Here is a 27,942-nt window from a genome sequence, read left to right on the forward strand (position 1 = left end):
CACATCAATGTTTCTCTCTCTCTCCCTTCCACTCTTGCTGAAAAGCAATGGAAAAAATATCCTCAGGTGAGGATTCTTTTTTAAAAATAAGAAAGTAAAATTTATATTTTAAAAAATTGCTTAGTCAAAGAAGTACCCTTAAGTTAGTTCTACCTCTAAGTGTCAAATAATCAAACTACATCATACATTTATATTGGCTACAAAGGGGGGAAAACTCTCTGGATTAAAAATTAGTATCATAAAACTATCTCAAAATTCAAAAGCCTTGTTCTTGTCCAACTCCAAGCAGACAGAACCTTCTTCCTAGAAAAGTAACATAAAAAAATCAAGAAAAACAAAAAATAGAAAAGACTTCCCAAGGGGTAAAATATGTTCATCACAATGCTACAGTAAATAGTGATGTCATTTACAGTGGACAACGCCACATAATAAAAATTCCATGCTAAAAATCTAATCAACCATTCTTACATTTGTTTTTAAGGAGAAAAAGGATATATCTTAGCACTAATTCAATGAGAATAAAAATCATACATTTTTGTACGATATAATTAAATTCTAGAGAAGGAAAGGCATATGTTCTTAGACACTAACAGTGAAAACGTCCAAAAATAAGTTGAGAACAAGTTTTTAAAAGACTGACCAAGTTGCCTACCTTTAGCAATTCAAACTTTATAAATTTCAAATGAGCTTTCCCCAAGACACATCAGAAAACAGTTATAGCCTGGCAGTTGAGCATCAACCTAGGATCCAGGAGATCACGGTTCGATTCCCAGTCAGGGCACATGCCCGGGTTGCAGGCTTGATCCCCAGTTGGGGCGTGCAGGAGGCGGCCAATCAATGACAATTCTCTCATCATTGATGTTTCTATCTCTCTCTCTCCCCCGCTCTCTGAAATCAATGAAGATATATTTTTAAAAAAAAAAGTTATAAATGTCTTAAAATGCAATAAACCAAATATGATCAACTATTTTCTAAAAAAGATTTTATGAAGCAGCATGATGACAAGATGCTATACATTTGTGAAAATTGAAATACTGTTGTTGGATAATTACCTCTTCTGTATCTTTTAGTGTACACACATGATATGGCATAGATATTAATGTCTGCTCTTTCCTATCTGCGATATAAAGCCACCACCATTCTTGTTTTTCCTGCAAAGGAAAAAGAAAGTACAAAAAATCACAAAGAACTAGAGAAACAGAGTTTTCCTTGTTTCACTTGAGAGATATTGTCCTTGTTTTATTCTTTGCTGTAATGTACAAAATAGATATATAATAAATATTTACTGAACAAATTTTTCTTATCCATTTGTAGATCTGGTCTCCAAAAGAATTTTGTATTTAAGTTTGAGGTTTCAAATGGCCCTTTAGGCCCTATTGATGGGATTCTGTATTAAAAACTCCTGATTAATTTTTAAAAAACTTAAAAAGCAAAAGATATTCTAAAAAAAAGAACAGTATAAACTATTACAATGTCATCTAGCAAATAATCTTAGTACTTTGAGCTAGTAATAAGCAAAAGTCAGAAGTAAGTAGGAGTGGAAGAGACTTGGGCAACCAAATGAGAAATCAATAAATTAAAAATACATTACTCATAAAAGACCATCTTGAAATCTAGGAGCCTATTTTATACCTTTCACTGCACATGATTTTAATATTAATAAGTTGAGCACTTTTAGTTGTACTTCAAAAAGGTTAGGAACAGAAAAGGAGCTGAGTAAAAAAGAAAACCTGCCACCAGAACTGCACAGCAGAGACAGCAGAGAAAACTGACAGACAGAAAACAAACAAAAAAAATTAGGAGACGAGCAGCTGTCTGGACGCATCAAACTCCAGTCTGCTCGGTGACCATCACTATATTACAGCACATCAGTAATTGTTTAGTCATCTGCTTAGGAAAGATAGCTTTCTAAAATGGCTTAAAAAATGTTTTGGAGCCAAGAAGATAATAAACTCAAGGATATTCTAAATACTCAACCAAAACAACACCAGACTATTCTAAATTCTCAATTATCCAAAAGAAGGTTTAAAAAAAGTACATTTTACTTAAGTTTTGTAGGGAAAATGTTTGTGTTTTTAAGCCAGAATCACTTTCTTTCTATTTTATTTTAACCGTAAGACATTAAAACTTTGTTTATTATCTCTCCAATAATGCTACACTAAATTCAACTAAAAGCTCTTTTGTTTAAATGACTTAAACAACAAAGCAATGCAACATTAATAAGCAGAATAAATAAATCACAAATGCACGATTAAGCCAACTTCAGCTTCACCCAAGGGTTAGGACCACAACAGGTATATGTGTACATATGTAAGTTTCTCTGTGTGTTTTACACACACAAAGTAGATAAAAACATAATAGACTCAAAGTGGAGTATTAATACCTGGGCTCTGTGTGTCACAGAGTCTGTTGCAACTACTCAACTCTGCCATCATAGTGTGACAAGAATGAGTGTGGCTGTGTTCCAATAAAACATTTACAATAAAACTTTATTCACAAGAACGGGCAGAGAAGCAGATTTGTCTGCAGGCTGCAGTTTGCCAATGATGTTTTAAAGCCACACAGACATGGATTATTTCCTTCTCTAACCATCGCTTTTCTTCTCTGTTAAATGATAAGTGCCTACCTCAGGCTGTATAATAAAGGTGAACTGAGATAATACAAGTAAAATATGTTAGAATGTCTAGCAAATAGACTGCAATAAATAAGTTATGATTATAAATGAAATGAGGTAAAGGCCTCTACTATTTAAGTAGTTCTGACATTTCATCGTCAGAAGTATCACCAACAGAACATGCATGTAACACAAGAAGCACAGGGATATGTTCAGAATGTGCATTTCTTCTTTATCTCTCACTTGGAGAATGCCTCTCCCTTTCCTTTCCCAGGCTACTTGATTAAAATGAGATGCATAAGTATTCATTCCAGAATATTTATTAAGAAGCACGTGAATATCAATCTATGGCATGGCACCTGTGCCTAGACTCTAATGCACATGGTGAAAGTGGAAAAGATGCTCTACCATGAGTTATTTGCACTTTAAACAAAATTGTTTCTCTGTTGTGTGTGATTCCCAAAAATTCTTAACATATTAAATATAATAAATGAGTTTCGATAACATGTAAGTCAATTATTTGCATAAATCTTTAAGTGGGTAGTGTGGTAGTTAGGGTAGCTGGTAGGTACATGGGAAGGTAGACAGGTAGATGGTAGGAAAGTCCTAAATAAATTTTATCTGATAAATGGTACTTTTAGATGCTTAACATGCAAATACAGATTAAGTCAGAAAAAGGTATTTTTACTGCTGCAATGTCGTAAGAAAGTAAATGACTATTTCGCCTATTAACTAAGCATGATCTAAAATGAAACTGTTACAAGGATAAAAATTATGCAGCTTATAGAATCCCATGGCACTTTTAAAAACCAATCACTGAGTGGAATTTATTCACTTGATTTCGGGAGCCTTGTGGTTGGCAGACTACCAGTACAATGGGCAAATTGCCCCTAACAGATGGGCTAATGCTCAGGACATGCCAGAAGATCGGCGTGAGCATTAAGATGAAATCCTGAGTTGATGTCTCTCCAAGTCACAACAAAAGTGTGTGCAGAGCCACTCATTTATTAGTAGGAAAGCCAAATTACTTAGGAATTAGCTTTCAGCAGCCCCCAGCAACTCTGGATTGACATTCTAGAGCAGAAAGCAGATTTAGACATGAAATCACCTGCCAAACATGAGTGGTAAACAGAAGGTTCTGTGGCAAAGCTGTAAGGCAGTCTGTGGAAGAGCTTCCCTGAACGGAGGCAACCGGTTCTTGACCTCTAGCCATAGACAGAATCATCCACAAAAGTAAAATGTCAAGCAAATCCCAAATTCATTTGAAAGACAAATACAGCCTATCAAAGAGATCAAAAGTGAGTAGACCACAAACACAAAGTAAACAAGGACAAGGGAACAAATAGCACTGCAGTGACCTGTCCTGAGCTAGGAACTCAGCCATGCTCACCTCTTATTGAACTTAGGCTGGCCCCACAGCTGCCATAGACTGGGGCAATTACTGGGACCAGAGAGTTTAGTGGCTCCAGGTGGCCTCAGAGAAAGCCCATGGAAAAAATTTAAGAACTTTCTAACCTATTTAAAACTTGACAGAAGTGAAAGATTCACAATAGCCACATAGTCAGAGACAAAATACGTATTTGTATGATTAGCTGCCTGAACTGCTAGCAAGAAATCCTCATAAAGCACAACCCTTAGTAATCTAGGCAGACAAAAGATACAGCACAGAAAGCCACAAAAATTCTTAAAAAGTTAATCTTCTTTTTCCATACATAATTCATATTTAAATCTATCCTTCAGAAATGTGGCCTATCAAGAACAGATCACATTTAGCACATGTGAGCCAGTACCCACCACAAAGAGATAAATGGCGATTGAGAAATATCTGAAGAGAAAGTGAATGGAGTAAGAAAAACACTAGGCCATGTATAACTCACCTCGGGAAAGTAAAGACTATAAACAGGATGTGTTATCTTTGATTTGGTTTCCAGCAAAGCTCTCTCCTTTCTCTGTATACTTTGTTGTAATTCTTGCCACTCCTAGTAAAATAAAAATTGAATATTTGAAATCAAGTATGTTTTCAACCATTGTGAGGAGTTTCCATCTTCTGCTAGCTATTATTCCTAATAATGCTAAGTTAAGTCCCACAAATCTGATCATTTCCCTGCTCAAAACTTACACTTCTTTCCATGAATCAAATCTTACCTGTGACATTGAACTTTTTTGAGAGACTCTTCCAAGTAAACTGCTACCTAGTTCACTACCCACTTTTCTTTCCTCACACTTCCAGAATCATCTCCAGCACTGAAAAGTGCTTAAGAGACCAAACTGACCTCACCTCAGACCTAGGTCTTAATCTACTTAGCAATTTAAGCTTTAAGAAAATTAGGATTTCCAATCCTTGTTAGAAACTATTTTTCTTTGTAATTCTGACCACTATTCCTCAAAAATAATCTTACAAAGCAATATAGGGTTATAAAATATACTAGAAGCAAACTGACAAGCAAAGCAGCAAGCAAGCAAGCGAACAAGACCAAGCACAAAACCATCGCCAGAGGCCCCGGCCCCTCTCAGACCCCAGCCTTACTGCCTCATCATCTTTGCTCTGCTTCTCATCGTGCTCCCTGTCGGAGTCCCTGTCGCTGCCGTCCTCTCTCTCACTCTGCGAGTCTCTATTGGTTTCTTCTTCTTCAGAGTCACTGCCTTTATCAGACACCTCTTCTTCCTCTTCCTTCACTGCAGCTTCCTAAAAGGGAAAAGCAACCACGAAAGCTCTAAGTATGTATCTCAATGGCTGTACCACTCTGAGTCCCTGAAGCTCACTTATTCAAACTAGCTCAAATCACAGTTTCGCTACTTACACAGAATTTTAGAGAATTACAAACATTCTTAAACATGTTGAAGTATGCAGTAGTCAGGCTGAAGGCTTTAACATTCGGCTTATCTATTCATTTATTCGTTCTTCATAGTTTGTAAAATAAAACTATTTTATTCCTATTTGCAAAGTATACTACCACAACGGCTAAGATGGCTCATACTTCAAAAACATATATCATGCAATACATTTTATTTGAGGAGAGGAAATTGGAAGTTTATAGAAAAGTACTAAAAACTTTGGGGAGTTTAATATTATCTTCTATAATTGATAAAGTACAATGCAGTAAGGAAAGCCAATATTCCAAACAAAATACTTATTAATCTATTTCAAGGAGAAAAAAGAACAGCAAATTAAATGCAAAGAAAGTAGAAATAAAACAGACCAGAAATTAAAAAGAAAGCAGATATATAAAAGAGAAATCCAAACAAACCTAAAAGTTGGTTCTTTGAAAAGATTAATAAAATTGGTAAGTGTTATTAGGCAAGACTAACTGACTAGAGGGAAAAAAGATACAGAATACAAATTACCAACATTAGGAATAAAAGAGACATAACTATAGGTAAAAAAAAACATTAAAAATAAAGGATATTATCAATAGCTTTATGTCAATCTAGTTGATAACTCAAGAAGAAATGGACAAATTCCTTGAAAAAAACAATTATGAAAAATGATATAAGAAAAAAGGTAGAATATGTTGAGGATAAGAACTCTACAACTAAACCCTTTTTAAAACCTCTAAGCCCAGATGACTTCTCTAGATAATTCTTCCAAATAAGAAACAAATCCAATCTCACAGCATAAACCCAATACAAAACATGTCAAGTATATTACAAGAAAGGAGAATGACAAACCAATATTCTCTCATAAAAACAGATTTAGGAATCCTACACAAGTATTATCAAATCCAGATAAATATAAAAAAGGATACTACATTATGACAAATGAGATTTGATCCAGTAATGCAATGATTGTTTAAAATTTTTTAACACATCAATATAATTCACCACATTAACAGAAAAGAGAAAAATCATAGAATCGTCTCATTAGATGAAGAAAAAGCATTTAATAAAATTCAGTACCTGTTCATAGGAATTCTCAGCATGGGAATAGAGGGGAACACTTCCTTAAACTGATAAAGAATATCTACAAAAACCCTAGAGCTAACATCATACTTAATAGTAAAATGACGTTTGCTCCTCCCTGAGATCAATAAGATAGATAACTACCATCTAATTAACATTACACTGAAAGTATAGCCAGTATATTAAGAAAGGAAAAAGAGCATAAAGATTTAAAAAAAAAAAAAGCTAAACTGTCTTTATTCCCAGATGGCATAATTGTGTATGTAGAAAATCTTTTTTAAAATATCTACAAATGATTAGAATTATTGTGAATTCACCAAGACTCCTTGATACAAGATCAATATTTAGAAAGCAACTGTATTTCTATACATCAGCAACTGACATTACAGAATGATTTTCTTTTAATGTTATTTGAAGCACGAGCACCAAAAAGCATCTGATACATAGGAGTAAATCTAATGCAAGATGTGCCATAGCTCTGCCACTGGAAATTACCACAAACTCATGAGAAAAAGTTAGGGAAGAACCAAATTAATAAAGATAAACCATGATTATGAATAAAAAGATTCAGTATTGTGAAGATTCAGACATGTGAAGTCTCCCCATATTGAACCATAGATTCAATGCAATACCAGTCTAAATCCGAGCAGCTTTTTTTGGCAAAAATTGTCAAGCTTATTCTAAAAATTTAGCTGGAAATGCAAAGGACCTACATAGTCAAGAACATTTTGAAGACATGAAGTAAGAGTCTGAGGATTTATACTACCATATTTCAAGACTTAGCATAAAGCCACCATAATTAAGACAGTGTGGTGTTGTCACAAGAATAGACAACCAATGCAATGAGTAGAGTTCATAAACAGATCTGCACATACAGTTATAATCACTTGTTTTTCAACAAATGACCATTGCAATTCAGACAGGAAACGATCATCTTTTCAACAAATGGTGCTAGAATAACTGGTCCATAATCCCTCTCTCACAATACTCACCAAAATTAATCCAAGATGTATCATAGTGCTAAATATAACAAAAGACTACTACTTAAAAGAAAACAGAAAAATGTCTCTATGTCCTTAGGATAGGCAGAGATGTCTTAAAAAGGACAAAAGAAGTAACCATAACAGAATGATGAAATAGACTTCATTAAAATTAAGAAACACTTGCCCGGCTGGGCATGGCTCAGCAGTTGAGCATCGACCTACGATCCAGGAAATCGCGGTTCAATTCCAGGTCGGGGAACATGCCAGGGTCTGCGGGCTCAGTCCCTGGTCAGGGGCGTGCAGGAGGCAGCCGATCAATGATGACTCGCTCATCATTGGTGTGTCTATCTCTCTCTCTCTCCCTCTCCCTTCCTCTCTCTGAAATCAATAAAGATATATTTTAAAAAATAATAAAAATTAAAATTTTTTTAAAAATTAAGAAATACCAAAAGCCACCATGAAGACTCATAAGGACTCATATCCACCAAAAAGGACTCATATCCAGAACCTAGAAAGGAATAATACCACTCAAGTCCATAAAACAACCCACAGGAAAAGAGGACAGCCAAATGACCAGTAAGCTATGAACAGGTGCTTATTACCATTAATCAGGCAAATACAAATAAAAACCACACACACAGATACAGCAACAGATCTACCACAGTGGCTAAAACTTAAAAAGGCTGGTAAAACCAATACTGGTGAGGATGTGGAACAAGTGGACTCATAACTGCTGGCAGGAGCAAAAAGTGGTACAACTTTGGAAAACGGGCTCTTTCAACGGGTTAAACATACACTCATTTTATGACCCAGTAAGCCCCCTGCTAGGTACATACCCAAGAAAAATGTCCACAAAATGAAATGTGCAAGAATAAGCATACCACCTTTATTCACAACTGGCAAAAACTAGAAACACACACACACAAACACACACACACACACACACACACACACACACACACACACACACACAAGAATGAACTGCTGCTACACACAATACAAATGAGTATCATAAACATGATGCTTATCTAGCAGCCAAACATAATTCCACTTACCTGAAGCTTAAGAACAGGCAACACTAATCTATGGTAATAACAGAACTGGGGGAGGGTAAGGAGGTAGATGGTCACTGACTGAAAATGGGCACGAGGGAGCTTTCAAGAGTGCTGGTAAGGTTTTATATCTTGGTATGGGTATCATGAGTACATTCATGTGTAAAACTTCAGGAGTTATACACATAAGATTTGAACATTTTAGTGTGTGTTATACCTCAATAAAGATAATCATATAATAACAGTAATAAACTTACACTCCCAATGACTCCATTTGCTTGCTTTTGTTTCTGTTGCTTTGATTGTGATAAGGGCACAGGTGTAGGCTTTTTTTTAATAGTTTTCTTTTTTTTTGATTTAGTGGTTTTCTTAGGTCCTTTACTCTTCTGTTGCCATCCTCCTTTTGTCCTGTTCTTGTTAGTGTCCCCTTGCTGTAAATCACAACATACATATACACTCAGAAATTATAGCAATAGTTTCATTTGTGAGTCATAGTAATTTTGTTGTTTTTGTTATTAATCCTCACCTGAGGACATTTTTTTCCACTGCTTTTCAGACAGAGTGGAAGGGAGGGAGGGAGGAAGGGGAAGATGGAGGGGGAGTGAGAGAAAGAGAGAGAGAGAAGCATCGATGTGAGAGAAACACATCGACTGGGTGCCTCTAGCACATGCCCTGACCAGGGGTGGGGAACAAACCACAACCCAGGTATGTGCCCTTGACAGGGAACTGAACCCTCGAACCCTCCGGTGCGAGGGCTGATGCTAACTACTGAGCCACACCGGCCAGGGTAGTCATTGCAATTTTTAGATGGGAATGGCTAAACTAAATGTTTTCATAAACTGAATGATTCTCCCGCAGAAATGTAAATAAGTCAGAAAATGAAGCAAAACATTTCTATCACCAGGAAAGGTAGGTGAGAAAACTCAGAGTTTTACCATATCTTCTGTGGGCTGTTCCTCTGCAGCACAGATAGACTGCTCCTTTTCAAATACTTCCTAGAGGGAGCAAGAAGAAAAATATAAAGTCTGTCAAGCTGTATTCATTCATCTTTCAGATAAGCAAAACAATCTTTCAAAATATATTACCAGTAAGTTTTAAAATTGGTGACAATGGGTAAGAAGACAGGAGACTTAGCAATCACTAAATGATAAATGTGTGCCAATTTAGCAATTACTAAATGACACTTCAGACATTGCCTTCTGAAATATCTCACATCTGCCTTGAATATTTTTTAAAAGTACACTCCATTGAAATTTATAAATGCAATGACTTAAGATATGTAAACTCATTATAAACTCAAAAATATTTTAGTTTAAATTTTCGCTTTTATTCTAATAGTAATCAGACATGATTATTTTAATATGAAAATCTGAATGTATTACACTATTTTCTAACATGAAAACTTCATAGTTTATTCACTGTCAGTGATACTGCTTATTGGACCTATAACTAAGAAGTGGAACACCAAGAAAATCCACATACCCTAAAGACATCCATCCACCATACAATCCATTTAGAATCAGTATATTTAGCATTTAAATTCCAGTATGAATCTACATGAGAAGATGACAACAAGTGATGTGGATTGTTTAATAAACTCCTTGGAATTAGTAAAGCTAACAAGTAAAAACAATGACAACTGTTAGGCTCTAAACTGTTAGCCTAATTCAAGGGTCAGCAAACTATGTTCAACTGCCTGCTTTTTAAACAGTTTTATTGGAACACAATCATGCCCATTTGTGAGTTCAGTAGTTGCTACAGAGACTACATGGCCTATAATACCAAAAATATTTACTAACTGGACAGAAAGATTTGCCTAATTCTATCATCTCTGCTTCATTTCTTCACTTATTACTGGGTTCTAACTGAAGTACAGTTCACAAAAGAACTGAACAAGAAATACTTGATTCTTTCCCTTCCTCCAGAGCAGTTTTGGTTTTTTTTCTTCTGTTAATTACTCCAGGTATCAACAGCCCATTTCATTGTTCATTTTTCAGGCTGGAAATTCCAAAGCATGTTGGTAGTATAAGTTTGGATTCTAAACCCAATCCTGACCACTGGCTTATAGTTTCCTCTTCTCCCAGGAAGCACCTCTCATCCACAGTCTATGACACAAATGCTTGCCTGCCACTTGCTACCATAAAATTAACTTTTTTTTATTTGATATATCCTACAGCAAAAGATGCTTTTCCTACCAGAGGCTTTAGACATAGGGTTTAAATGCAGCATATGTTTCCTGCAGATGCTCACAGACCCAGAGCAGAACAGCTAAAATCCACCTCTAGTTGAATAAACTGAGTTGAAATTACTATAGACTATTAAAAATAAGTTACAACTAGAGTTGTAACTTGGAAAGTAATATAAACATAATAGAAACTGTGAAAAACAAGATGCAGGAAACATATACAATATGATCAGATTTAAAAAAGAATGAGAAAAATACCAGTATAGATGTCTATGCATATACATATACACTGTCAAGGTCCAAATAGTAAACACAACCAATGGAGAAACATAAGACAGGATATACACAAGACTGAATTCTGGTCAATGGGCACTGACAAGGGGTTTCCTGAGGGAGGTAAGTAAGAGAAGGGATCCATGATAAAAACATCATTTAACTCTGGATAGTCATGCATTAGGATATCTAAAGAGGTGAGCTTCAAAACTGATAATCTCAGAATGGTAAGATTTTAGAAAATGTTAATTTCTTCCTATACTTTTTTGCATTGCCTGAATTTTTTCTCATATAGTACAAATTTTTCACATTAGAAAAAAGTTATTTTCATTAGAATTTTTTAATTTTTTAAATAAAAAAATAAAAGGGAGTAAATTCTCTAAAGAATTCACTAAAAAGGAGTAGTGATGAAATTCTCAACAATAATCAATAATAAACTCTGTATAGCACTTTAAAATTTAAGAACTATACCCACATTACCCTGCTATTATAACGTTTTTTTGTTTGTTTGTTTTTGTTTTGTTTTTTAATATATCTTTATTGATTTCAGAGAGAGGAAAGGAGAGGGAGAGAGAGAGATAGAAACATCAATGATGAGAGAGTCACTGATCGAGCCTGCAACCCGGGCATGTGCCCTGACCGGGAATCAAACCCCGATCGCCTGGATCCCAGGTCGACGTTCAACCGCTGAGCCACGCCCGGTCGGGCTATTATAACGTTTTTTAAGAAATAAAATCTTCACATACAGAATTAATTTATGCCCAGCCGGGCGTGGCTCAGCAGTTGATCACTGACTTAGGATCCAGGGGACTGAGGTTCGATTCCCGGTCAGGGCACATGCCCGGTTGCGGGCTCGATCTCCAGCTGGGGGCGTGCGGGAGGCAGACAATCAATGACTCGCTCATCATAGATGTTTCTATCTCTCTCTCCTCTCCGTTCCTCTCTCTGAAATCAATAAAGATATATTTAAAAAAAAAAAAAAAAAATTTACTTAAAACCCGTTCAATGCCTTTTTTTAAAAAAAGATTTTCCAAGGTTTTCTTGTGTGAAAACTCATATGAAAAACTGTAAGTTAATTTAAAATTTCAAAAAAGCTAACAGAACTTGCAAAATTAAATTTTGCTACTCAGTAGTTTTGATTTGAGACTATGTAACTTAAAACGAGAAATTAAATAAAAAACCTTAACACACAACTTTTTTTTTCTTTTCATTAAATTTATTGGGGTAACACTGGTTAAGTAACACATAACTTAAAGCATAAAAATACAAATAGATTACTTACTGCCATTGTTTGCCGTGTCAATTTAACCAACACTGTAACTAGGGATCCTACTGTGATGTTGTTGCTGTCTTCATCATCCAATACTGTAAGGTAAAAGGAAAAAATTAAGTAAAAAATAAAAATTAAGCTCTACGTCAACACAAACAAAACTTAACTTACCCAAATGAATTTGGTGCCTCAGTATTTCAAATGTACTATATTTTAAACTTATTCAATAAAACATAATTTATTGACTGTCTAGTCAGTACAAGGCTCTCCAGTAGATGCCTTCAGCAATGTACTCATTTAAATCCTTAAACTAGCTCTATGAAGGATTATTATTACTTCTACTTTAAAGAAGAAACTGAGATTCAGAAGTAAAGTAAAATGCCTAAGTCACATAATGGCTGAACTGGCACTGCCAAGTTTCAAACCCAGGTTCTTTAAAACTAAATATAATGTGAGGACTATCATACCACAGATTTCTCTCACAGTGATATTAAAAATAGGGTTGTGTCACTGTAGTAAATTGTGCAAACCTTCTATTCACAAGATTTTACCTGTATGGTCAGTGCCTGCCTGTCAGAATAAATTAAAACTAGTACTATAAGCCACATTAAAAGGATTTATTTTTAAGGGAAGAACTTCAAGATATTTTTACTTAAAAATACATTTTTGCAATTAATTTTTTAAAACTATGTTTGCCACATATAGCCTCAAAAGTCTAATAAAATTAATTTGATATTAAAATAAATTAACATTAATAAAATAAATTAATACAACTTACCAAACATTATCTTGCATTCAAATGAAGATATAATTCATTTTTTCCTATAAATTCTATCTATAAATATTTTCTTCACTATGCATTTCTGTCTACAGGTTTTTCTAAGTTTGCCATGTGTATTTCACACAGATTTAGATGAGCACACTGTTCTGATCTGCATTGACACACCACCAGTTGGGAAAGAATGGGCTCCAACAACCAATAACTGCTATCTCCATTACTGGCTGGAAGGTGCAACAGCATCAAAAAAAGGGTACAATATCTTTTCTTCAACCTGGAAGTCTCCATTACCTCAAATAAAATCTGGGCTACATATTCATCAACACTGCAAAGTTGTATGTGCATGAGCACTGCACATGAATTAACAGCTCTAACAATGTCTACCTGCCATCTGATACTTTAAAGTGAAGGAGAGCCTACTCTATCTATCCTCTAGCAATGTGAGAAAAGGGATCCACCATCTCCAGCACTGGATCAGGAAGATGCCCCTTTCCTGCTTCAGTAATTCTACTCTCCCTCCATTAACTATACATCTCATGTTACACATTTGGATAGCACTGTAAAAACATAATAAATTATCTATACAAAATACTATAGAATGAAACATCATAATGTACTGTAGTGAGGCTGAATAATCTTACCTTATACAACTAATAAAAAATCTCTCCAACATTCATTTTTTTTAAGCAGCATGTACTTTTTACAACCCTTGATTATATCAGAGTATCTCTTCAGCCCTAAACTAGGATTTTGAATAGTTTCTGATTAAATTATCATGGTCCTGAATGAAGCTTTATGTTTTTTGTTTGTTTGTTTGTTTTTAAATATATCTTTATTGATTTCAGAGAGAGGGAGGCAGAGAGAGATAGAAACATCAATGATGAGAGTCACTGACCAGCTGCCTCCTGCATGCCCCCAACTGGGGATGGAGCCCGCAACCGGGCATGTGCCCTGACCGGGAATCGCACCACGATCTCCTGGATCCTAGGTTGATGCTCAACCACTGAGCCACGGCCGGCCAAGCAGCTTTATATTTTTAATATGTGAAAACTCATAAACCCACAAAGAAATCCTAACTCCCCATCAAAGTGGCCCCAGTTTTCACTTCATGTATCCTACACACTAGCCAAACTGAACCCAGATTGTAATTTGCCTTCCTCTCTGAAACACCCAATCTTTAGGAGCCATCCATCTCAATTCCAATGAGAATGCAAACTCAGTAAGGCAGAGGCTAGAGGCTCTTACCACTGCTTCCCCAGCATCTTGAAGAAGTATCACTCAGTATTTGTTGAATGAATAAATGCACAATGTCTATCATTCACTTAACACTTAGCCTCTGATTCCTTGTTTTAATCCTATATTTACAGCCTATTTCCCCAACTAGACTTTATAAGCCCTTTAAAGATAGAAACCATTCCTAATACATCTTTGTATTCTTGGTCCCACAACAACTTAGTAAATGTCAAAGTTCAGAACAATGGCACAATGAAGGAATGAAGCAGATAAACCCTAATTCATTATAAGGTATTATTCAGCTATTAAAATGGGAACAAACAGGGCAATTAATGTAGGTTAAAAAAAAGTCTCTATTTTTCTCACTCCAAGCAAACAAAGATAGAGGTAAGTCAAGAAAAACACAAGAAATGTGACAGAGAATGTGGTAATTTTCAAGGTTTAATTAACATAAATAAGCTGGGTTTAAAAATTAATTTTAGAACTAAGCAGCTATGTTTTTCACACTAACAGATATATTTTAAGTATCTTTCATTACATCTGGAACTCTCTTTCATTCCTATTATGAGGATAATAAAAGTAGGACTCCATTAGTGTTCTCAAAACTATTAAGTATACATCATTTTCCATCACAGTAAATCTGACAGGAAAACTATAGTTCTATAAAGTCTAATTAAAGTTTTTGAAGTGTTTTGAGAATCTTGAGTCAAACAAACAAGAGCCATCCTATCAAAAAGGAAGCAGTGTTCCACAGGGGAACCTCCCACTTACCCTGTGATTTTATGTCCATAGTCACATGTGGAAAACTCCCAAGGACAGCCATAACCTCTTCATATTTTTCATCTTCAAGGAAGTGCAACAGATAGTGACGATCTGTTTCTTTTAAACTCACCAAATCCTGAATAGTCTTAATTTTGTACTGAATTTAAAAAGAAAGAAAATAAATCCTAAAGTCATAAAACGTTTCATAAAGGAAAATTAAGAGCATGTTTACTAAAACAAAATCCAAGAACTTTTAGAAAAATGTTAAAATTATATATATTTCCTAAGGGTGGGGGTGGAGGGGTTAATGGGGGGGAAATGGGGACATCTGCAATACTTTCAACAATAAAGATAAATTAAAATAAATATATAAGTTTCAAAACAGGTTATATATATTTCAAAGCAGCAAATAACAACAAATAACTTTATGGCATTTCATGGCCTTTTTCTCCAAGGAAATTTAAATTTAGGATTTTGTTACAAAGTTAATATAGGGTTATTTTTTTTTAATTAGAAAAAAAAAAAAAAAAAGATATAGGGAAAAAAAATCTTCATACAGAATCTTGACCCAAGCAAGAACTATTGTCATTTGATGTGCTCAGTTCGCTGATCTTTATTTTCAATTTTAATGATAAAAACCTTTAAGAGTATGAATTTATCTCCAAGTATAGCTGCACCCTATGGAATATTCTGATTTTTGTTATTATCTAAGTATAACTATCTGCTATTACAGTATCCATCTTGGCTAAATGGATACTTAGGAGAGTGTTCTTTAATTTTCAAGTGTTTGGTGCTAGTTATTAATTTTTACTTTCACAGACATGGATTAGATCATGAGGCATGTGAAATGCCTGCTTTTGGATTCTGAAATTTTCAATTATGACTTAAAATGTAATCGAATTTATAAGTGTAACACAATTACTCGAAAAGAGAACTCTGATGCAGATTTCTCAAATACATGTATTAGTTTTACCTTAATATACTATCAGTCTAATGTCTATCTTCTGCCTACTTTGACTAATGCATACACAGTAATGTTTAAAATCTCCTACAAAAATTACAATTTCATTCAGTGTTTTCTTATATTTCCTCAAGTTTTTCATTTATCTTAATACTCATTATCATGTCTTTACTATAAACTGTTTTCTAAATAAGAATTATCTTTACTTGATCTACCTATTTTTGAATGTTTATTCTGTTCATACTAAACTAATAAGCCATTGCCCAACACTTAACCTACAAATAAAATTATTGTAAAGTATACAGTGCATTTTTACTCAGTGCATTTATTTTTAGTAACAATATAAAGAACAATGTTAACTGCTAAAAATGCACTGACCCCTGTAGTAAAATCACTTACAGTAGTAAGATATTAAACAGAAAATGTTAGCAGAACCACTTGAGGGATAGTTTTAGAATGTTTAAGATATTCTAAATCTAAGAAATTCATATTAACCACTTACAGAAAACTTTCATGTTATCTTTAAGTGACACGATGAACTGCTTAAAACTGATTTTAAGGTAGCAAAGAATTACCTTTTTATGATTAGAAACCCTTCTAAGATTATCCTCTTCAATGTGAGGGAGCTGCAGAAGGGGAGACTTAAATTGCTGAAGGCCTTGCACAGCCATCTGAGAAAGCTTCATGCAGTTTTCTAGGGATGCCAAAGTTGGAGCACGAAACTCCCTTTCTTAGAAAGAATAGGAGGAAAAGACAAGACAGAGCTGGACTTTTTATATGTTCAGGAGTATACAATTCATGACAAAAACAAGATTCATGTGAATATCCTTAACCCCTCAAATTTTAAAATCACAGTGTTGATTTTCCTTTAAAAGTTATTGAATAAAATACCAAAAATATATATTCAAACTTGGTCAAATGCATATTATCCAGCAACAACCACTGATTTAACAGAAAAACTCTTTGCTTTACCTCCAAAAAGAGTAAATTATCAGATATTGTCAGTATCAAGAACATACTGACACCATGCCGAGAACTGACATCATCCATAATAACAAACAACTAGTATCTCCCTTTTTAAGGAACTCTCTCTTTTTCCATTATTGACCAAACTCCCTCACTCTTTTTTCCCTTCGTGCAAAAAACACTACATTTCAGATGAATCATCATTACATCACTTAAAGAATTATTTTAAACTCACTATTAAAATACAGAATAACCTAACTCTAAAAATAATCAGAAGAAAAGGATATTTTAAGTTTTTGCAAATAAATAACAATAAACAATAAACATGAAAAAATTAAATTCAAAACTTAAGTTGTGATAAACATTTTACATAGTGAAAAATAGAGGGAAAGAAAAACCATAAATAAAACTGGGAAAGCTGATAAAACAGAATTACATTAAGTACCCACACAATCATAAAACTATGAAGTGTAATCTGCATATGCTTGCAAGGAAAAATACAACATAATTACATCTCCTCCTCACCTTCACGGCTCCGGGCCATTATTATTAGTTGGCAGATTACATTAACCATTTCTTGAAGTAGGGCAGGGCATTTTTTCAGCATAAACTGCTGATCTGCAAAACAGAAAACCTGACAAATCATTCTACCTTTATAGTTAAGACATCTTTAACATCTATAGTCCAAGACTAATATCAAATTTAAGGTATCCTACAAATATCTCACATGACCTCAGAATTTTACAGGTTGAACCCAAAAGTGTCTACTCAGTAGCAATATGTCACAAATCATTAGAGAACCCTAACTCAGATTAGATGTTTCAAAGGCCAATTTTTAATATTATGGTGTTGGGCTTTATTAATTAACTCCCTACCTTTTTTTTTGGGGGGGGGCACAGTTTAATCTTTAACTTAATCTTACTATATTTAAGAACTTTAAGAATTTTCTCCTTGTGCATGTAATTTTCTGAGTATAATTATGGATAAATCCAAAGGCTAAGATTGAGAATAAATGTCAAGTAAATGCACAGAAAGAAATGAAGAGGAGGAGGAGGAGGAGGGGAGAGGGGGAGACTTTCACTTATACAGCCTATAATAGTTAATCAATCATTAAGATCATCCACTGGGCTACTACTCAATCTAAAAATTTTGTTCCTATTTCTTAGATAATTGATAAAAATGGAGATAGTTTCATATATGTACAAAACATGAGAAACATAATTATTAGTTAACTTGCAGCTCTAATAACAATGCTTAAATAGTGCTCCTTCATTCCATCATAAGCATCAACTGGCCTTGTTTTCAGAGGCACTGATTGCATTATTGGCTTAAACGTTTATTCTCTAAGAATAACATTCTTTTAAAACTTCAACAGAAATAATGCAAGTGAAGAAGAGATGACACTCAATTTCATGGCATCCCTGGAAACACCGCTGTCTCAGTTTACTGCTTTTAAGTAAAATAGATGGCTTCAAATACTTATGAAGCTTTAACTAAAGATTAAATGCTTTATTGGTAACCACTGCTGGAGAGTCGTGGTAGTGGAATAATGGAGTTGACTGAGATACTTGCTGTGAAATCCATCCCCCACCCCCACCCCCTGCAAAAAAAAAGCTTACGAAATCCTTTTTTTAAGTCATCAGGAATCATTGCATAATCTACAACTGACTAAACATTTCTCATATAGAGTATTCTCTCACTGTGAAATACTAAATTTTAACATTTGCTATAACATCTGACTTACTTAGACCTTCCAAGTATTTGTGAAGTAATTATGTAGCATATAGATTTCTTTTTAAAAGGACCTTGAGCAATTATTTAATTGCGAAAAAAATAACAGTGACAAAAACACTGCACCATGAGGTCTAATTAAATCCTCTGCTTTCATATCATTAAAACTCTGCCAAGAGTAGAATCACAAATACCTTCTTCAAGGGTCTCAGGAATTTTCATTCTAGCAAGGTGAGACAATAAAAGAACTCTGGCCTTCAGGCTATATGGACAGGTAAGTGGAGGTTCATTCTTCTTTAAATTAATGCTGCCAATTTCTCTGATCAGCTAGAATAGATGAAATATTATTCAAAAATACACATTTAAAAAAGCATTAACTTTAATAACTAAACTCTTATCAAGGAATTTTAGAGATAGGCCTAACCTGAGGTATTAGAACATTATCTGTTGGTCTGCTTGTGGCATCTTTATTATATTGAGGATCAAATTCAGAGGCTCCAGCCAAAACCATGATAAGACCTAAGAAAACAAAAGAAATAAGAAGGTAAATAAATATATTTACTCACCTATTAATTTCCCCTGTGCTATGATACTTCATTAATCCTAGGGTGAGGCAATTTTCCAACTACACACAATGTTTAAAAGCCATGTGAACTTCACTACTAACAATTATTAATTTCTCCCATAAAAAAAGTCTCACTTTTTAAAATATGCACACTACCTATCACAAGTGAACAGAAATATACATCAAATTAAGGGTCCCAAAGCAACTAGATGCATTAAAATCAATTCAAATAACATCTGTTTCTAGACCTAAGCATGTATTCCACAGAAACTTTCTATAGAGCATTAAATATTCCATGTGATATTAATAAACGTTATGTAAAAAAAAGGGAGGGAGCTTCATGGTTAAATATGGCTAAGAAATAATGAGTTAAAAAGAGTTTTAGGTTTCTTCACTTTATGACTTCTCAGAGCCTTCAGAAAACTAAAATATTCTGTCACTTACAAAAACTTTTATTATAGAACCCTGGAGTGTTTGGGGAAATAGTGTTCCTTGAAATACACGTGATTCGCAGTCACATACAGAGTGAGGCAAAAGTTTACTGTCGTTAGTAGAGTTTTTTCTTGTATTATTTATTAATTATTGTATTTTCCATACAACCATAAACTTACTTTTGCCCCACCCATGTATTAGCATTACTCGTTAGCCTATACAAGCTCTTTAATGACTGGCACTAGAATTATCACTCTCACTATACAGCAGGAAATGCAACTTATTTATAAAATGCAGGACAGCATAGAGGTTAAGAGCATAAACCCTGGAGTTTCCACTTCCTAGCTAAGTGACCTCAATAGTAGTCTTCACCTCTCTATGGACCCTTGGTTTCTTCACAAGAGCCCAACACACAATTAGCACAGTAATACGTGAGCTACCACTCTTACTACCTTCAAATGTTTTCATGAAAATTGTTCCTAAGATAGCCATATAAATGGTGACAACACTAAAGTAACAAAGGATATATAACCAAACCCACCAGCTAAACAATGCTTTTTTAATAGAATTGTATAAGACTAAGTACCACCCTCAGAAACGAAACAGAAATCAAGATTACTAATGCAAAAATCACATGAAAACAGATTATAAACATGAAAATATTTTTATAAGGAAATAGTTCTATATTAATATTTCAATCCAGCATAAGGAAGAGTGGTACGTGTGCATAGAGAGTAACATTCACTTGCTCCTCAGAAATAAAAGATCTGCTCATTCCTCAAATATAATCACACAGTTACATGATCCTGAGGAGTCTCTGGTTATCAAGAAAGATAGTAAAATTGGCAGAAAAATACAGAAAAATCCATTTAGATTTTGGAACAAAAAAATGCATTTTCTAGTGAGGCACAATTTAAAACTCCTATCTTCTTTTCTCTTTTTAAGGAGGGGAAGAGGGATGTCTATGATTTCTGCATAGTAGTGACTCTGAAAGGTAATACTCTATATTGCAAGGATAAAATTTACAATGATACCTTTATGGGATCAAAGAAAGTATCTAGGATGGTACTTCTTTTTTTTGTAAGAAATTTTAAAGTAAGACTCAGAATGAAATATCCTGGCAGTTTTCTTTCAACACACCCAAGACCTCTACTCATTTTATTACAATTAATACAGTATAATGTACTGGTTTATGGCTCAGGAACCAGACTGCCTGGGTTTGATCTTGGCTCTGTCACCTACTGTGTATCCTTGGGTTCAGTTTCCTCATCTATAAAATGTGCTTAGAAACAGCACTTACTTATAGGGGCACAGCAAAGATTCAATGAGTTAATACAGGTATAGTGCCTAGTAATGCCTGGTACATAACAAATACTCAAGAAATATTAGCTGGTATTATTATAAAATTAGCCCACATGAAGCTTTAACATAAAATTTCTGAGAGAAAAAATATACATATATAGCTGAGTAGATGGGAATAACAGGAATAGGTCAAGAAATGAGAAAAAGAGTGTTAGCATTTTCCTCCACCTTTAGGTACATGAACTGAATACCTATAAAACTGTAAAATGGAAATTTCTCCAGTTGAATATACATCAACTCCACAAAAATGACTCAGAAAATAATCTAATGTCACAGTTACTTATGTTTACTTACGTTTCATATCCATATTTCGGGTTTTATAAACAAAATATGTATAAATCTGTGTTGTACGTATTAGAATCTGGTCTCCACTGTAGCGTATTGAGCGATACCACCAAGACCCCTAAAACACAAATAAAATTAAATAAGAAACAAAGCATAAAAACTACAATAAATGTTAGTTTGAAACAGAATATTTTTATGGTCAAATTTTCTAAATTTTCATAAACAAATAAAAATACCTCAGCTTTAGAACAAATGCCTTTATTACATATTGCAAATGATTTATTTAGCAAATATTTATACTGCCTCATGCCTAAACACCAGCCTATCTCACTACATATATATTATTATAACATTTAACTTTCAGCTAGAAGTTGTTTGAAGATAAAACAGGAATGAAACAACCCATTACTATAAGCAACAAGCTGGTTCCTAACACACAGCATGTCTTCAATATTTAATAAATGAATGTAGAAGCAATTTTACAGTTGATATACTATTTTAATTCACATTATTCCATACCATTGGATCCTTACACGAAAATCCTATGAAGAAGGCACAACAAGTTAATTACTAGCCTCACTACAGGACCCAGGAACGATAAGATGAGAAAGAAAACTGCCAATAATAAAAGTAATAAATAGGAAAATCACAAACTTTATGGTATCTCCATATTGAGGTACTATGCAGCTGTTTTTCAAAATGAGCAAAAAAAGACACAATACATATAGTAAGATTTTTTTAAAAAAATATATGTATGTATACATAATTCATAGAATAATACAGGGTGAGGCAAAAGTAGGTTTACAGTTGTTTGTAATGGAAATACAATAATTAATAAATAATAATACAAGAATAAACTCTGTTTTGTATGCTCACAACTGTAAATCTACTTCTGTCCCACCCTGTATTTAAAACACCAAACTTAAGCAAGGATTATCTCTAACAGAGATATGGAGTTGAGGGAGGTAGTGAAGGAGGAATCATTTTAAACTCTAAATACATCTGCATTTTTATCAGCTGTGCGTAACTTTTGAATTGGGAGGAAATATACTTTAACAAACTCAAGTGATATCACCTTTAGAAGACCTTTAAAGTACAGTTGAATATACAATTCTTAAAATTCAAGGATCAACAGATTATATTCTAATACAAATTACAATCTTACAGGGAGACTCCAAAGCATGCCACCAATTCCCTTTCCAAAAATATGTTAATAAAAAGAGCTAGAACTTACCACAACAACTGGAAGGATGACCATGAATGCCAATCCATATACAAGTAAAACCTAGAATTGAAGAGAAAAAAATTATGGTCTTCATCAGGCAATTTATAACAACATCCACCAACACTTAATTTGAGGCTTACATGGAGGAAGCACTATTAAAAAAAAGCACTCCTCATGTACTATTTTGTTTAATTCTTATTTTCAAACCCTCTGAGGAAGGTAGTAGTATAAATTTCTGTTTGCAGATAACCTGCAGCATATATAGGTTATGTGGCTTGTCCTAGGTCACACAGCTAGTAGGTGGGAGCCAGGATTGCATTCCTGCTCTAGAACCTACATTCTTTTCCACTATAATAAATTACCTTTTCATTTGCTTTATAGATAACACCAGCAAACCAGAAATTATATTTCCTCTCCAGTGAAGTACTTATATATCCACACCTTGGCAAGTGGTTAGTGCCTTGGAAATAAATAATAACCCTGCTTGGTTCCTTTGTCTAAATATCGAGGAGCAACTTCATAATGTTCTGTGTGAAGTCTACTGGTCTCAGATTTCTCACCTACTGCTTCATTCCTACTCTGGTAGCTATCTTTCTCTTCTCTAGTATTCCCAGAGTAAGCCTAGGCATGTTAAACATACTTTTATGTACAGCAACTACACACCATTGAAGATAACCAAAGTTAATCTGCCATAAAATAACATTAAAAAGCCACTTCAAAACAAATTACAGGCTATAGCGATTTGGTTTTTATTACTTCAAAGACAGCTCCTAGATAATTACTTTCAAGAACACAGGAAATCATCTATTCCTGAACAATAGAAATTCCTGATGTTTTAGAGTTCAACATCTATAACTGATTTGAAGTCTGACATCCTATTATCTCCTGAAGGACCATATGGAATATACACCATTAATTTAGCATACATTAAAATTAATTTAGGCTGGGTAAATATGAAATGAAGAATAATTTAAAATTTGAGCACAACTTAGGATAAATATAGATACCCTAAAAAACAGTAGTTCAGGTCAAGATGGCGGCATAGGTAAACGCGGTACTTGAATCTTCCCACAACCACATTAAATTACAACTAAACTACAGAACAACTATTATTCAGAACTACCTGAAATCTAGCTGAATGGAAGATCTACAATTAGGGATTTAAAGAAGAAGCCACATCGAGACTGGAAATAAATAAAAGAACCCTGCTTGGTAGGAGGGACAGAAACACAGAATGGGCTGGTCCCACACCCATATGTGCTAGATATAAATTGGGAGGGATATTTCAGCTGGTGAGGTCCCCCCTGAGGAGCAAGGAATCCCAGCCCCACACCAGGCCCCCCAGCCCAGGGTTCCAGTGCCAGGAAGGGCCACTGAAGTCCCAGGCAGTTCCTCTTAAAAGGCCTGCACACAGAACTTATTCAGGCCCGCTGCCTCTGCGCTCCAACTCAAAAGGCACCAGGGACATACAGGGAGGAAATGAATTGTCTGGCATCAGAGCAACAGCTGGAGGGGCAGTTCTCTGCCAGACAAAAGTACTGGCAGAGACCATTGTTCCTTTTCTGAGACTCCCTCCAACCTCACAGAGCCTGCAGGTAGGTGCTATTATCTGAATTTCCATCAACCTGGCTCACACTGTTTGCCCCACTCTGGTGATTCCGAGACCCACCCAACCCAAGCTATTTCCAGTGGTTTTTCCATACAAACTGCCTGTCTTGGCACCTGCTATGGACTTTTCAAAAATCCCTCAAAAGTTCACAAATTGCAAACAAGCAGCATCTAGCCTTGGCGTGTGCCGTACCTCTCACTAAGTGGACCCAGCCCCAGCGCTAGTGTCAGTCAGCCCTGACTCACAGCTTGGCCTCTCCTGGCACCTACAAACCCAGCACAAGTAGTAGCTATCTACAGATCACTCTGTAGCTCACGTCAGGTGGCCTTAGGCATGGCAAAAGCTGTGGATGACCTTGCACCTCCTGGAAGATCCCAGAGCCAGTACACCTAGTAACAGTTTCAGACCACCTCTACAAGCAACACACTCAAGAGGCAAATTCCATGAGCACCAAAGCCCCACTGAAACAAGTCCTACTCCACAGAGTTGGCTCATGCACTGTAGCTCCTCTGCTGTAGTAAGAGCCGGTCCTTGCAGCTGATCAGCATAGAAGTCAATGCCACCCAGAGACACCAACAGCAATTAAGGCTCAACTACAACAGGACAGCGCACACAGCCCACACAGGGGCACACCTAGAGCACCCAGCTGGGGTGATGAGAGGCTGCACCACTAGGCCCCACAAGGACACCTACTACACAAGGACACTCTACCAAGTCGGGGAGACATAGAAGCTCTACCTAATACATAGAAACAAACTTAGGGAAGCAGCCAAAACGCAGAGACAAAGAAACAGGTGCCAGATAAAAGAACAAGAGAAATTTCCAGAAAAAGAACTAAATGAGCCCTGGCTGGTATGGCTCAGTTGGTTGGAGTGGCAGGTTTGATTCTCAGTCAGGGCACATACAGGGTTAAATCCCCAGTCAGGGTATGTGTGAGAGGCAACCAATAGATGTTTCTCACATCTCTCTTTCTCTCTCACTTTCCCTCCTCTAAAAAAAAAAAAAAAAAAAAATCAAAATTTTTTTAAAACTTAAAAAAAACAAAAAAAACAAAACTAAATGAAATGGAAGCAAGCAAGCAAATTACCAGATAGAGTTCAAAACAATAGTTTTAAGGATGCTCAAGAAACTTAGTGAGAACTTCCAACAGCATGAAAAAAGACATAGAAACCAAAAATGGAACCAGTCAGAAATGAAGGATATACTAACTGAAATAAAGAATAATTTACAGGAATCAATAGTAGAGTAGATGAAGCCAAGAATCAAATCAGCAATTTGGAACATAAGAAAGCAAAAGTACTCAATCAGAACAACAAAAAGAAAAAGGAATCCAAAAATATGAAAATAGTGTAAGGAGCATCTGGGACAACTTTAAGGGTACCAACATTAGCATAATGGGGGAACTAGGAGGAGAAGAGAGAGAGCAAGAAACTGAAAACTTATTTCAAAAAATAACAGCCAGGTCAGTGTGGCTCAGCCACTGAGCATCAACCTATGACCCAGGAGAATGCAGTTCGATTTGCAGTCAGGGCACATGCCTGGATAGCAAGCTCGATCCCCAGTAGGGGGCATGCAGGAGGCAGCTGATCAATGACTCTCTCATCACTGATGTTTCTCTCTCTCTCCCTCACCCTTCCTCTCTCTGAAATCAATAAAGATATATTTAATAACAATAATAATAATAATAATAATAATAGAAAACTTCCCTAACATGGTGAAGGAAATAGACATATAAGTTCAGGAAGCACAGAGTCCCAAATAACATGAACCCAAAGAGGCCCATACCAAGATACACCATAATTAAAATGCAAATGGTTAAAGACAAAAAATTTTAAAAGCAGGAGAAAAACAGTTATTTACCTACAAGGGAGCTCCCATAAGACTGTCAACTGATTTCTCAACAGAAACTTTGTAGGCCAAAAAGGAGTGGCAGGAAATATTCAGAGTGATGAAAAGCAAGCACCTACAACCAAAATTACTCTACCCAGCAAAGCTAACATTTAGAATCGAAAGACAGATAAAGAGCTTCCCTTACATGAAAAAGCTAAAGAAGTTCATCACCACCAAACCAGTATTACATGAAATGTTAAAGGGTCTTCATTATGAAGAAAAAAAAAGATAAAAACTATGAACAATAAAGTGGCAATAAATGCATATCTATCAACAATTGAATCTAAAAACCAAAATAAACAAACATGTAGAGCAGAAACTGACTCAAATATTGAGAACATTTTGACAATTGCCAGATGGGAGGAGGGTTGGGGAGATGGGTAAAAAAAGTGAAGGGATTAAAAAGTACAAATTGGTTGTTACAGAATAGTTATGGGGATATAAAGTACAACACAGGGAATATAGTCAATAATATTCTAGTAACTATGTATGGTGTGAGATGGGTATGAGATTTATTGGGATGATCACTTAGTAAGTTATATGTCTAATCACTGGGTGTACACCTGAAACTAATAATATTGTATGTCAACTATAATTGAAAAATAAATGATTAAATGTTCAAAAAAAATCCTGTCATTCCTCAAACCAGGAGTATGACCTGATCTGAAACTGCCTCCCAAAGAAAATCACCACAACTTTAAGATTTTAAAACTACATGTAGAACACATTGCCCAAGCCAGCAACCTAATAATGGGAACCAATTCTTTTCTCTATCATGTAAAAAGTTTCACAATACACAGTTAAATTAAAAAGCATACCAGTATTTTCATTGTAATAGCTTTCTTAATGTCAAAGGCATTATAATGTGTTTTATATTTAAATGCACTCACCAAAATTGAATTTTTCTGGTCAACTATCCAAGCTGGCAGAGCTATTCCAAAGCTTGTGGCTAAAATAGAAAGAACATTTCTGTACTTCCAGTTTTATTTATATCCCAAAATTCTGCCTCTTACCTCCACAAAAAATAAATAAATAACTGAAAAAGATCATCTTATTATGTGTGTTCCCATTACACAAGTTAATGGATATAGTTTATATCTGAAACTAAATTTTTCCAGAAGGAAAAAAATTTCAATCCTAGTACATGAATTCCTTCTTCTTAAAAAACAAAAACAAACAAAAAAAAACACTAAATTCTTTTATATTCTCTAAGTTTATGTAAACACTATGAATACATCAGAAAATGTTTAGTCAGCAAAGAAAACATTTTTTTCATCCAATTTTCATGAACTACTAACTGGAAATGATGAATGACAGTAACCACTCTTCTCATCAAATCAATCTAAGTTTTATCTTCCAAACTAGTTTCAAGAAAAATAAAATTAAAAATTAATTAAAGAGAACTTAATTTACATATCTGTTTAACTCCCGTGACTGTAATTTCCCTACTCATAAACTAAGAAAATCAAAATACTCTTTTCTATCTAATTAACATTTTAATAATATATACCACATCCCCAGTATTTTTTAATCATTATTTACCACACCTTGAGGTCCATCTGGATTTCCAAACTCTTCCCAATTTTTCCGGGACTCTTCATCAGTTAAACTAGCATCAAAAGAACAAAGTTTAATAGTTTAAAAGCCCCATCTGCAAAATAAGTACTCATATATACAAACGCCATTAACCAACCAACTCATTTCTTAAAGATATTAATTTCAGAGAATCAAGAAAAGCCTCTCTGAAATCAGAAAAAAAATGGGGGGGGGCAGACAGGGAAACAAGGAATTCTGGATTAACAGAACATGCCAACTACTGAGCCTTGATACAAATTCCTGGTTGCTCCATAGGTCCTCAAGTTTAGC

General features: G+C 34.8%; 1 protein-coding gene across 1 annotated transcript in view; it reads right to left on the bottom strand.

Annotated features, from left to right (window-relative positions):
- Window positions 1-27,942, bottom strand: part of SEC63 (SEC63 protein translocation regulator) — a 59,259-nt gene that overhangs the window by 8,822 nt on the left and 22,495 nt on the right. The window contains exons 5-19 of the mRNA XM_087817541.1: window positions 27,624-27,685; window positions 26,967-27,025; window positions 22,587-22,637; window positions 21,362-21,470; window positions 19,133-19,227; window positions 18,903-19,035; window positions 17,503-17,595; window positions 16,587-16,741; window positions 15,060-15,207; window positions 12,290-12,372; window positions 9,485-9,544; window positions 8,807-8,980; window positions 5,142-5,300; window positions 4,492-4,593; window positions 1,053-1,151 (exon numbers count right to left, since the gene is read on the bottom strand). Coding sequence (XP_087673667.1) covers window positions 1,053-1,151; window positions 4,492-4,593; window positions 5,142-5,300; window positions 8,807-8,980; window positions 9,485-9,544; window positions 12,290-12,372; window positions 15,060-15,207; window positions 16,587-16,741; window positions 17,503-17,595; window positions 18,903-19,035; window positions 19,133-19,227; window positions 21,362-21,470; window positions 22,587-22,637; window positions 26,967-27,025; window positions 27,624-27,685 — 1,582 coding nt within the window. The remainder of the gene's footprint in view (window positions 1-1,052; window positions 1,152-4,491; window positions 4,594-5,141; window positions 5,301-8,806; window positions 8,981-9,484; window positions 9,545-12,289; window positions 12,373-15,059; window positions 15,208-16,586; window positions 16,742-17,502; window positions 17,596-18,902; window positions 19,036-19,132; window positions 19,228-21,361; window positions 21,471-22,586; window positions 22,638-26,966; window positions 27,026-27,623; window positions 27,686-27,942) is intronic.

Source organism: Miniopterus natalensis, chromosome 5, assembly GCF_054644295.1.
Source record: "Miniopterus natalensis isolate mMinNat1 chromosome 5, mMinNat1.hap1, whole genome shotgun sequence".
Taxonomy (NCBI): Eukaryota; Metazoa; Chordata; class Mammalia; order Chiroptera; family Miniopteridae; genus Miniopterus; species Miniopterus natalensis.